At 37.8% G+C, this 12,738-nt stretch overlaps 1 protein-coding gene across 3 annotated transcripts in view; it reads left to right on the top strand.

The window, feature by feature from the left end:
- METTL9 (methyltransferase 9, His-X-His N1(pi)-histidine) overlaps positions 1–12,738 on the top strand; it is a 43,454-nt gene that overhangs the window by 19,274 nt on the left and 11,442 nt on the right. For all 3 annotated transcript variants that reach the window (XM_067706416.1, XM_067706418.1, XM_067706417.1), the window contains exon 4: positions 2,986–3,170. In XM_067706416.1, coding sequence (XP_067562517.1) covers positions 2,986–3,170 — 185 coding nt within the window. The remainder of the gene's footprint in view (positions 1–2,985; positions 3,171–12,738) is intronic.

Genomic DNA, 12,738 nt, shown 5'->3' with positions numbered 1-12,738 from the left:
ACATTTAGGAAGGAATTATACAATTACTTTTTGATTGTGTGTACTAATGAACAGTTCCACAATTCAAATGACAATAAATAAAAACTGTTGTTTGGCAGGAAGAAAATTTTGGCAGCATGGTTACCTTCCTTAGTCTGCTTTACCAAAAGTTAACGTGAAAATTTGTTGACATGATCTGAATGGTGGTTTGTAGATAGTGGAGGAAACAAGTGTGTGGCAAGATGCGGACTGGCGACGTGGACGGGTTTGGAATTAAGTCCGCACGGGCAGTTCACCCAAGTGTGTGGGTAGTTCAGAAGGAGTTGCGTATACATTTTTGACACCAGAGAACAAAGATCTTTAATGTAAATTTGAAAGATGCTAGACTTTAATCCATTATCTATAGGTTATCTTGATCTACAGGGATCTTTCTTGAAAGGAAAGGAAAATATTGTGGTTAATTCTATTTCTCGTGTTCATATCCTCTTTTCTTTTTTAACAAAAAGATACTGGAGACTGAAGGGATGGCCATTCACTCTCAACCCACCACCCTGGAAGCATTTATTCAAGGACTGATTGTTAGGTTCTTTCTCACCTTATATGGAGAGAGCAGGTTCATTGACCTGAATAACATACTAGGAGAGTTTCCAAGTTGTAATTTCTGCTCTGCTAGAGATTTACAGTGTGACCTTGGACAAGTCACTTCTTTCATTTTTCTCATAAGAAGAGGAAGATTCTAACAACTTGTTAGGATTCCTGGGCTAATATGCAGTTTGAGTGGGGCTGATAAATATGTCTTCATCAGTGGAACTGAGTTTATAAGTAGAAATCACAAAACAGAAGTAAAGATGAAGTTGGACCTCTATAGGTATAGTTTTAACTGTCCCGATATTAAGGCTATAATTTTCTGTTATGAGCATGTGTTTCTGTCTTTCAAAATTACCAACATGGAAACTACCTATCCTCAAATAATTCTGAGATGGATTTAGTTAGATTATTCTAGATATTTTTTAAAATACATTTATTTATTATTTATTGGGTCTTCGCTGATGCGCGCAGCCCCTCTCCAGTTGTGGTGAGCGGGGGGCCCCTCCTCGTTGTGGTGCGCTGGCCTCTCATTGCGGTGGTTTCTCTCGTTGCGGAGCACGGGCTCGAGATGCTTGGGCTTCAGTAGTTGTGCCTCGCCGGCTCCAGAGCACAGGCCCAGCAGCCGTGACGCACGGGCCCAGCTGCTCTGCGGCATGTGGGATCTTCCTGGACCAGGGCTCGAACCCATGTCCCCTGCATTGGCAGGCGGATTCTTAACCACTGCACCACAAGGGAAGCCTGCATTATTCTAGATTAAAACATGCTGATGATGTTGGGTTCTGCTTCGTTTTAGATCAGGCCTAATTTTTTTTTTTTTGGTTTTTTAAATCAAATATATAATTTGTCTTTTGCAAGTTTATGAATTTAAATTGGCTGTTTGGCTAAGGTATTAATATATAAATAGTCTTTCTTTTTAATTGTTCATTTCTGCTTTTAAAATGGGAATTGATGACATTTTTATCCTGAAAGTAGAGTCTTCTCTCTAGTTTAAATGAGCTAAATACAGCTCCTAAAATCATCATTGCAGTCACAGTTTCGATACAACAAAGTGATTTTGGAGCTCTAATGCCCTAATTTCAAGCAACAAAGAAATCTGACTAGCTCCTTGAAGTTTGTCAGTTTTGCTTTGGAGGAGGCTTTAGTTTTTAAAAACATCTAGATTGAGGGATTCCCTGGCGGCGCAGTGGTTGAGAGTCCGCCTGCCGACGCAGGGGACACGGGTTCGTGCTCTGGTCCGGAAGGAAGATCCCACATGCCGTGGAGTGGCTGGGCGCATGAGCCATGGCCGCTGAGCCTGCGCGTCCAGAGCCTGTGCTCCGCAACGGGAGAGGCCACAACAGTGAGAGGCCCGCGTAGCACAAAAAAAATAAATAAATAAAATTTAAAAATCTAGATTGAAAAGAAGATGCACCTGAGCAGTTAGTGTTTCTTTTTATTCTGCTATACAAAAATGCTCTAAAATGTCATTATACTGAGTTTTCCTAAACAGTCCTCATTATGCTTCTAGAATTTTCTAAGATATCTCTATCTGCTGAGCGTGATCAAAGACTTGTTTACCAAAGGTCCTTTTTCCTGTTTCCTTTTCCTCCTGTCTCTATCATAACATGCCTCACCTACCACATTCTGATTGGTATAACCAAGCAGGAGTGAGTAATTTATAGAATTGCCTTAATGGTGTGGCTAACAAAGCCTCTTGATATAGGGTCTCCTCCTCTCTGTGAGTAAAACATTGTAAAGGACTAGAAATGTTCTTAGGGCGAGAGAAGACAGGGAGGAGAGAGAGGGAGGGAGAGACTGATTGTGTTCATGAGATACTGAGGGCTGAGAGTGGTGTGTTAACTATGTTCTTCGCTTACTGTTTTAATAGGATGTCCTGTGCTTTATCTTTTTCTATATAGTTATTTAGAGATGAAGATTCTAGAATATGAAATAGTATCTCTCTCCTGGGAATAGAGATGTGCTCAAAAGACATAAATGGAAATTATCTTATACCACTCCTAGCCATTCTTAAAAATAGGAGGGACCCTAGGAATAGAAAACATGAATATATGATGTCTTCTACGATTATATTCCAGTGAATGTAAAAGTAGGATTCTTTGTTCATTAACTGATGTTCAAGAATTGGATGCCCCAGTTTCATAACCATTTTTATCATCTTATATCTTCATATTTATTAAACATACTAGTTCTTATAAAGGAAATTTTGCATGTTTTGAGATTTGGAAATAGGAGAATTGCTAAATTTAAAGAAATATGGTTGTTTACTTTTGTATGGCCATTTTATTATTGCAAATATAAATTATAAATGAAGATTTTTGAACTTACTTTGATTTAGAAGACAAAATTAAAGTCTTTACTGGCATCTAAGTATTTTTAAAGATGTCTTTAAGAGGGTTTGTATCTTTCTGATTTTTCCAGAGTACTTGGTATAAATGAATGGCAGAATACAGGGTTCCAGTATGATGTCATCAGCTGCTTGAATTTGCTGGACCGCTGTGATCAGCCCCTGACTTTGTTAAAAGATATCAGAAGTGTCTTGGAGCCAACTAGAGGCAGGGTCATCCTTGCTCTGGTCTTACCTTTTCATCCCTATGTGGAAAACGGTAAGTGTGGCCACCCACTTACCAGCCTGTTATCCAGAATTGGTGCTTATTGGTATTTGTGATTCTGTGCTGTGCACAATTAGACATGGACTGGTATTTCTCAGAATAGCCTGGAATTTAACAGTACAGTTAACCCATGTAAAATACCACCTTGGTTAATGTTCGTCTTAATGTGGATTTTATAGAACTCTGGTACTCCCTTTGCAGTGGTAAGAATTAATACTCAGATGGATCTGCCTGCTCAAGATTGAAAGCCTAAAATGCTTTTAAATGGAGCCTTAACCACTAATTTATTAGCTTATGAGCTGAGTCAAGCAATAAATGATGCCTTTTAATCTACCTGAATATACCTGCCAAATGTTACAGCTGTTTCATATTTTACGTCTCTTGTCCCAGACTCTAATAATGATAAATGCTGTTGTTATCCATTTTTTCCTTTTGAAGACCATTTGTGTTCCAGCATGTATCATTTCTTTGACGTTTGGTGTTTTGATTGCATGGTCTTGCTCTTCAGCAACACTGAATGAAGAATATCTCAGAAGAAATGGTTTGATTTCATATTGCTTCACATTTACTTTTGGCCAGAGGCATTCATTCATACTTGGTTTTCGCTTATGTGGTTTGCATTTTAGATCATGTTGAAAGTTATGACTTTAAACCTCTTTTGAATTTTCATAAGTTATTGTACAGTCATGTAAAAATTATTATATGAGTAATGCATGTTAATATTTTTAAATCTTTACTTTTTCTTTTTTACTGCCTTGTTCAGCTTTGGGTTCAAAAACTCTAAGAGCTTGTAGACATTTTTAAGAAATCCATTAGTATTTTGTAAGCATCGTAGTTATCAAATACCTGTGAGAGTCTGTGTCTTAAGGAATAACACTGAAGTTTGCTTATAACTGTGGATTTGTGTTGCCATTCACTTGCTCCTTCTTTTCTTCTTATTTTTTCTCCCTCAGGTCTTAGCCCCTTCTGATTTCGTGCTTGTCTTAACGTTTGCCGCATGGTTTTAGGTTTGTGTTGATGGTGGGGAAAATGGAGAATTCTTTAGACATAGGAGGGTGGGAAGGAGAATAGATAGAATAGATGTCCCCTCCCCCATCTAACTTCTCCATTCCTGTGTTGAATCCTTTTGTCATGGTAAAGAAAAAAACTGCTATAATGTGTGAGTGCCCATATAGTGCATATATGTGTTGTATAGGGGAAAACCTGGTAAATGTTGTCCTTGATAATTTAGCAGCCTGACCTTGTTTCAGTGCTGTTCCCTGTGTAACTAAACCTCGGCTCCATCTCACTGCATTGTAGTCACTAGTCATCAGGTTGTAAGGTCCAGTCTTCCTGTGTCCTGTTGGGCAACCACACGATGGAACTTTAATGCTACTTCCTGACATAGCAGGAGGTGGAAGAGCAGGGGAAAAAACATCAATCTAACCATGAATTTTATTTCCTTGTGGTTTTTTTTTTGTTTGTTTGTTTTTTGTGCTACGCGGGCCTCTCACCGTTGTGGCCTCTCCCGTTGCGGAGCACAGGCTCCGGACGCACAGGCTCAGCGGCCATGGCTCACGGGCCCAGCCGCTCCGCGGCACGTGGGATCTTTCCGGACCGGGGCATGAACCCGTGTCCCCTGCATCGGCAGGTGGACTCTCAACCACTGCACCACCAGAGAAGCCCTCCTTGTGTTTCTGACACTAAAAATTGAAAAGAAGTTAAACTGGACAAGAGGGCAGTCTCTAGTAAGGCCTGAAAACAAGCTCCTTGATTGTGGTTGCACAGTTGCCTGTTGAATCCAAGGAGTCTGGTGTGTGATACACAGCAAACTGAGCAGCGGAGCCTTGTTTGCTGTGGGTGACCTTTAGTGACCTATAAGTTTTGTAGACCGCTTGTGGCACTCTATTATTGCTTCCTTTCTCTAAGTCACTAATTAGAGCCTGATGATTTCCATGTGACACTGTGTGAAGACCCAGGAGGTGCAAAGTGATCTTGCTGTGAGTTCATGTATATGGGGCTGGTTTAAGGATATGTGAGTGTACTTTTCACACTTGGCTCAATTTATTTTTTAACAAAAGCAGTTGTAGATGAAATGATTACTTGTGTAATTTTTTTTGATTTGTCTTGAAGTTGAACCACAGCAATTTTGTTGCTTAGGTTAATTTAGGGAAAAAAAATGCAAAATGTATCTTTGTAATTTCAGTTTGTTTGGTTTGCTGACCCAATTCTGGTTGGGGGTTATTAAACCTAGTGAGAATTGTTTTAAGCATCAAAAAGGGGCAAAGTATGTAATCAAGAAAAGGAGACTTATTTTGCAAAAATGAACATTTAGTGATGTTTAATTTTTCAAAATTGTAATTTTTATGAAAAGGTAATTCATGGTCAGAAAGAGTTCAAGCAGCTTGCAAGAGAGTATAAAAGGAGGTTTCTTATCCACTCGTTACACAATCTTGTTCAGGTTTCTTGAATAGTTTTCTAAAGATAGTCTATGCAAATATGTGTGAACATGAAAAAATTGATTCTATAATTAAAGCCCATTATAAATAGTTTCATTGCCCTTTTCCTCTCAAGCATGTCTAGGAAATTATTCCTTACTAGTGCGTAAGTATCTACATCCTTGTCTACGTGTAAGCAGTGGTGTGCTGGAGCTGGTTTTACTGGCTCAGGAGAGCTGATTGTTATCTTGGCAGGAATTTAGTGAACTGGTTGTTAAACTTGGCCATTATTGAAATTGACCTCAATGGGAGTACTTACACCATGGAAATTGGCACACTCCACAAATAGTCTCTCCCTTCTCCTAGCTGATTGGTAAACCTTTACCAGCACACTGCTGGGCATTTGGTAACTTTACTAGAGGAGGCCTCTGTTGACTTATTACTTTTAGATACCAGCAGTTTGCTTTATAAATATTTACAAGTGAAATGAACATTCTTAGGCAAGTCTTTTGCACACGTGTAAGTAGGTATCAGGATGTTTTCTGCTTCAAGAAACAGAAGGAGCAACTAAAAGTAGCTTTTAAAAATTAAGAGTTTATTTTAGAAAAGTGATTTCGAGGTTGGTTAATTCAGTGATGCAAGTGTCCACTGAAGTTCAGAACTTGCTTTCATTTCTTCATCTTCAGTGTGTTGACATTCCCCTCGCAATTACAAAATGGCTGATGCAGTGCCAAGCATCATGTGTAGGCGTGACAGAGTCTTGGAAAGAAAGAGGCATTTTCTCCCATCCTTTTTTTTTTTCTAAAGTGATGGAAACCTTTTCCAGAAAGCTCCCTGGCACACCGCACTTTTTCCCATCGGTAAGGATGGGGGCACATGCCCTGCCCAGCCAGCAACTGGCAGGCAGGTTAGGACAATTGTGCTGCAGGTCTGGGGAGGGAGTCTGCCCTGAGCATATTTACACTATGAGACTGAGCTTGCGGTGAAGGTGGGAGGGATACTCTTATGCCACAGAATATCTTTATCATTTAAAAAGTGTTTACTGAGTGATGCTGGAGATAAATGAGCGAAAAACATACAAATATCCTTGTCCTCATGGAGCTTATGTTCTAATGAGGAAGACAGGCTGTAAACAAATGGCGTGTTGTTGGTGATAAATGTTATGGAGAAAAATAAACAATAAAAGCAAAACAGGGGCTTCTTGGAATTGGGGGTTGGCTTTGGGCGCTATAATTTTAAAGAGGGGGGCTCAGGGAAGGGCCTCTCTTAGAGGGTTATGTAGGGAAAAGGCTGAAGGAAGTAAGGTTTATGGTTATCTGGATGATACATTTCTAGGAGTGAAACTGCTTGTTAAAGAGTGAGTTTTCCAGGGCTTCCCTGGTGGCGCAGTGGTTGAGAGTCCGCCTGCCGATGCAGGGGACACGGGTTCGTGCCCCGGTCCGGAAAGATCCCACATGCCGGGGAGCGGCTGGGCCCGTGAGCCATGGCCGCTGAGCCTGCGCGTCCGGAGCCTGTGCTCCGCAACGGGAGAGGCCACAACAGTGAGAGGCCCGCGTAATGCAAAAAAAAAAAAAAAAGAGTGAGTTTTCCAAATAGCTACACTGTGATCCTAACACCATTTATTGAGTAATCATCTTTTCCCCAATGCTTTGAAATGCCACCTAAATCATAGACTAAAGTCCTATAATGTGTTTGGTTCTGTTCTCTGAAGATTTATCCTTCTATATGTGTACCAATACCAAAATACTTTAATTACTGTAGCTTTATCATGCTTGTTAGTATCATAGCACTAGTCTTTCTTAATCAGTTTCTCTTAGATTTTTCTTGGCTTATTTATTTAACAGATCAACTTTAGCACTAACTTGCCTAGTTCCCCTATATTTATCGGTTAATTTAGGGAGTATTGAGTGTTCTTAGCTAATAATAGGATGTCTTTCAATTTATTCAGTTATGTTCATTAGTAACAAAATTTTCTTCATAAATGTCCTGCACAAGTTTTGTTAGATTTATTCTAATGGTGTGTGTGTGAGATATTATAAATAGGAATTTTTCTTCCTTCATGGTTAAAAAAATAAAAAATTTTCCCAGCTTTATATAATTGGCAAACATTTTTTATATTTAATGTGTTCAACGTGATGATTTAGTATACAGTATACATTGTGAAATGATTGCTGCAATCAAGTTAATTAGCACATCCATTACCTCACATAGTTACCTTTTGTGTGTGTGTGTGTGTGTGTGTGTGTGTGTGTGTGTGTGTGAGATGAGAACACTTAAGATCTATTCTTTTAGCAAATTTAAAGTATACAGTTCAGTATTATTAACTGTAGTCACCAGGTGGTACATTAGATCCACAGAACTTTTTCATCTTATAACTGAAAGTTTGTATCCTCTGACCAACATCTTCTTATTTCCCCCACCCACCAGCTCCTGGCAACCAACATTCTCTTCTCTGGTTCTGCAAGTTTGACTTGTTTCAATTCCACATATAAGTGTGATCATATAGTATTTGTTCTTCTGTGTCTAGTTTATTTCAGTTAGCATAATGTCCTACAAGTTCATCCATGTTGTCTCAAATGGCTCTCCCATCATATTTTAGAGTGGATATTATGCATACACAGACAAGCAGTTGTTTTGTGTGTGTGTGTGTGTGTGTGTGTGTGTGTGTGTGTGTGTGTACCAGTTTTGTAACCATTTACCTTATTGGATTATTTTAGTGTGTCCAGTAGTTTTCAGCATTGATTCTCTTGGGTTTTTTAAAATACAGTTATAGCATCTGCAGATGGTTTTAATACTTCCTTCTCATTTTTAGACTTTTTTTTTTTGGTACAAGTGAATTTGTAGTTATTTCCAGAAAATGTTAAAGAAAAAAATGGTGGAAATTTTTGCTTTGTTTTTTACCTTAATGAAAAAATACTTTAAATATGATTCTGTCTTTTGGCTTGAGATACATATTTTTAAAAAATCCTATTTTATTAAGAGCTTAAAAAAAATCAGGAATCAATGTTGAATTTGCCACCTGTGTTTTCAACATCTATAGAGATAGGGTTTTTCTCCATTGGCTTATTAAATTAATAGTACTTTTCTAATACATATCCACTCTTGCATCTCTGGGCTTAGGCAGAATAGTCTTGTATGTACCACTAGATTGTATTTACAAAAACTCTAAATAAAAATATTAGCATTAATATTATTGAAAAATGATAGTCGGTCTGATCTGATCTTTTATTTGGAGGATGTTATCTTTGTCACGTTTTGGTATCAATGTTCTGTGGTTTTGTAAAAAATAATTTCTGAGTTCTTTCTAATGCTCTGGAACAGTTTAAATAGCATTATGGTTATCCGCTTTTGGAAATTTGGTAGAATTCTCCTGTGAAACCAGCTAATAAGCCTGTGGGTTTTGAGAGGTAGCCACTGGCAACTTTCTCACTTTCTTTCAGGGTCATTGTTCAGATTAAATTAGACATGTTAAGTCTTAAAGTTCCCATCAGTCCAAATAGAAATAAGCTAGACTCTGGCCAGACTGCTTTGTTGAAAGAGCATGGGCTTTGAGGGCTGACCTGTTTTGAAACAGGGGTCAGCCCTTATTACCTGAGCCTCTCATTAAGCTTAGTGTTTCATCTGTAAAAATGGGGCTAATACCTACCTTGAGGTTTGTTGTGAAGATTAAATAACGTAATTTAAAGGATAGTGCCCAACCTTGTCTATCTCAGTATTGGTATTTGATACACATTAGATTTTTTCATTCCATCCTATTCCGTTACTTTGCTTTTATTTGTAGCTTCATTGATCAGATTTGTTCACAGTTCTTCACTTTGAAGTATTTGTCAATGTTTTTGCATTTTAACTTGGTCTCAGAATCTGTACCTTTTCCATCGGTTTATGTGACTTGACTCCACAGACACTTAACTATATGCCTATTAGCCCAGGGCTTCAGACTCTCTCAGGTCTTATATAGTAGAGAGAAAGAAATGACTTATTCTGAAAATCTCGTTTACACCTTTTGGTATGTGGGTTTAAGTGCTCTTGTCTAGAGAGTAGGGTGTATAGACACTAGAACCATGTCTGTCCATTTTCGTCTTCAAGTTGTTTTAATATTATTTTCTTTTCATTGTCTTGGGAAATATAAATCTAAACAGAAAACTATAGCTTAATCCTTTCCAGTGAAAATTCTGGATGCTCAGATAGCAGGAAAATTAATGTTAGGGATCCAGTGAACAGTCCTTATGAAGAGGGGTGAGGATCAATGGCTAGAGAGTGAAGTGTGCTTCATATCTTAGTTGAAATGCTGAAAAAATATTTTTCTATAGAAACATCGTTCAATTGCATTCATATAAAGGCATTTAAGAGCCTACTATGTACCAGGCAGTGCTAGGCAGTAGAAATAAAAAGAAATGAGAAATGTGCTTCTAGTTTTAAAATACTTACAGAATAGTTCAGAAGATGTAAACAGACAATGGCAGGATAGTCTGATAAGAAACAAGACAGAGTACTATCGGTTTAGAGAAGGAAAGATCCATTAACTGCTAGGGAAGTTTTCATGTAGGTGACATTCGACCTGTTTGTATCTGTGGAGCATTTTACCAGGCAGAGGGAATGGCATGTGCAAAAAAGCATGAAGATGTGAACAAGGTGGGGTTCACAGGCGAGGACAAGTTCAGTGAGACCCAAGGATAGCATGCAAAAGAGGCCTTTGGTTGCATAATAGTATAGCACTCAATAAATATTGTTGGCTACATGGATGGATAAAAGAATGAATATTCTATATACATCAGGCGCTCATATATGACCTCAGGGAATATAACTACTTGGAAAAGTGTATTCCAAATTTTAGCTTAAAAATCAATCTTTGAAACACAGTCTTTGGTTGTACTGGCAAAGATTTAATCTGAATCAAATATGAATTTATCTTAGGGATTTTGTTTCCTTGTTAGTTACACAAAGAACAGTATATTTTCAGCCCTGAAAGTACCAAGTAATGATTCTCAGAAACGAAAAGGAAATGATCGAATCCAACACTTCTTCTATTCACCTAGATGGTGTTTGTGGTTAGTGGTTTGGAAGTTCATTTATTTCAGCCAGGCCAGTGGTCTCAAAGTGGAGGGAGTACACAAGACAATTTATTTTGGGATATAGGAAGAAAATATTAACCTTTTTATTTATATTACTTTTAATGCCCATTGTTTAATTTCTATTTTTGTGTATACACATATACACACATAAGTGTATATGCACACACTATATAAATCACACACATGCACTCACACGTATATACATCCTACACACAAATAAAATGAGGTTATGTGCTCCCCTCCCTCCCCTTTCCATTTTTCCTGGCACATGTGATTAGAAAGGTTAGAGATTACTGATTTAAACCATTAGTACAGAACGCTTTCAAGGGATCTTAAAATATTCTAAACTTTGATCTGGGTTTTAAAAATAAGAATACATCTCATTTTATACCAGCTTAAGAGAAGCACTTTAATGAAATAAACATAATAGGTTGTAATTCATGTTTAGTAATGAACATACACTTGTAGGTACTTTAAATAGATTTTTTTTTTACACAGAAGTAACTTTCAGGGAACAATTCATAACATGTTTTCTTAGTGAGATGGTAATGAGTGCCATAAACATCCTTGCTGTATACCCAGTCCCTTACCTAACATTTCCCTCCTAAGTTGGTTAAAAATCAACATTGCAGTGGACAATACAAAACTATATACTTAGTATGATCCCAGCTATGTATAAAGTGTAGGTTTGTATAAGTGTGTATGTATGTGCACATATGTATATTTGTGTGTGTGTGCGTGTAATACAATGACTAATTAAAAGAGAAAAAAAAATCAGTATTGCAAGGGCATTGTCAGGAACAGTGCATTGCCGAATCCTTCCCTGGTGCTGCTGTTTGGCACGAGACTGACATCTAGAGTCGGATGTGGCTTATTTGTTCTGAGGTTTTTTCTGGTTGAACTTTCTGCTTTGGATTTTCTGTATATAAATTATTGTATTCTTACTCTATATTCTATTCTGGTCTCACTTTTTGTTGGTAGCATGATGTAAGTTATTTTGCATACCCTGGTAGGAAAATGTGCACTATACCATTGCCCCATTGCAGTACCAGAGGAAATAATTTTTGCTACAAAATACTTTTCAAGGTGATTTTTTCTAACTCAAGTTTTGCCACTCTCCTTCCTCCCTCCATCCTCCTTCCCTGCCAACTTAGTCTAATTGGCCCATCACTTCTACACACCGTAAAGACAGTTCTTCCGTGCAAGACTGAGGCACGTGGTGTGGCTTCAAATCTTCTTCAGGGCAAGTCATCATGTGGTCCACCTCATATGTTGAATGAAACAAATAAAGGATATATGCTGTAATTGAAAGTTTTTGAAGATGTTTGACTGCTTAGAATTCTCCTAGCAAATTAGGAAAGTATTTTTCAGTTGCATTTTGTTGGGCTTTAGTATTGTGATAATTACTCTTAGTAATAGTTTCCTTATATTCTGACATTCTTCTTGTAGCCAGTTGACTTTTCCGTTTACTTTAAATTGTTTTTAAAAAAAACCCTGATCAGTGTATGTCCATTGACACTTGTATAACTTCTGGAGTTGGATTTTCAGTGACTTAATTGAAAATCAGAAGATTTCTATGGTCTTTCATAGTTAGAAGGTGCTCTTCCATTTTCATAAGTGTTGTCTTTCTCCTGCTGCAATAGTAAATAATAAGCCATATTTTAAGTTATGTAACCAATAACGCCACACTACAAGCAACATATAAACTACAGTGCCATCTTGCATTCTGGGTCCTAAATACCCTTCCAGTAACCTTAAAGGTCCAGTTACCATTTTCCCTTTATTTGGAGTAAGATGTGGGAACTGAAGAATAATTTTCTTGTTCAGATGCCATTGTCAAAGCCCTGGCTTAGAGCTTTAAAATTCCTACTTCCAGGCCTGTCTTCAGGCCATTTAACTTGGTCTCTTTGCTGAAAAAGGTGCCCCAGCATCAATAAGAAAAGAGTATGAACAGGCATTTATAGTTATTCAGAGTGACATCTTAGGTAATTAGGCCACTTCTTTATGTGTTTATATATACATTGAAGGATGAAGTGACCACGTAGATGATATTCTTTCCTGGGTGAAAATCCT

Source organism: Pseudorca crassidens, chromosome 15 (assembly GCF_039906515.1).
Source record: "Pseudorca crassidens isolate mPseCra1 chromosome 15, mPseCra1.hap1, whole genome shotgun sequence".
In the NCBI taxonomy this organism is placed as follows: Eukaryota; Metazoa; Chordata; class Mammalia; order Artiodactyla; family Delphinidae; genus Pseudorca; species Pseudorca crassidens.
Note: the sequence above shows the minus strand (reverse complement) of the source record. Positions and strands in the feature narration are given on the sequence as shown.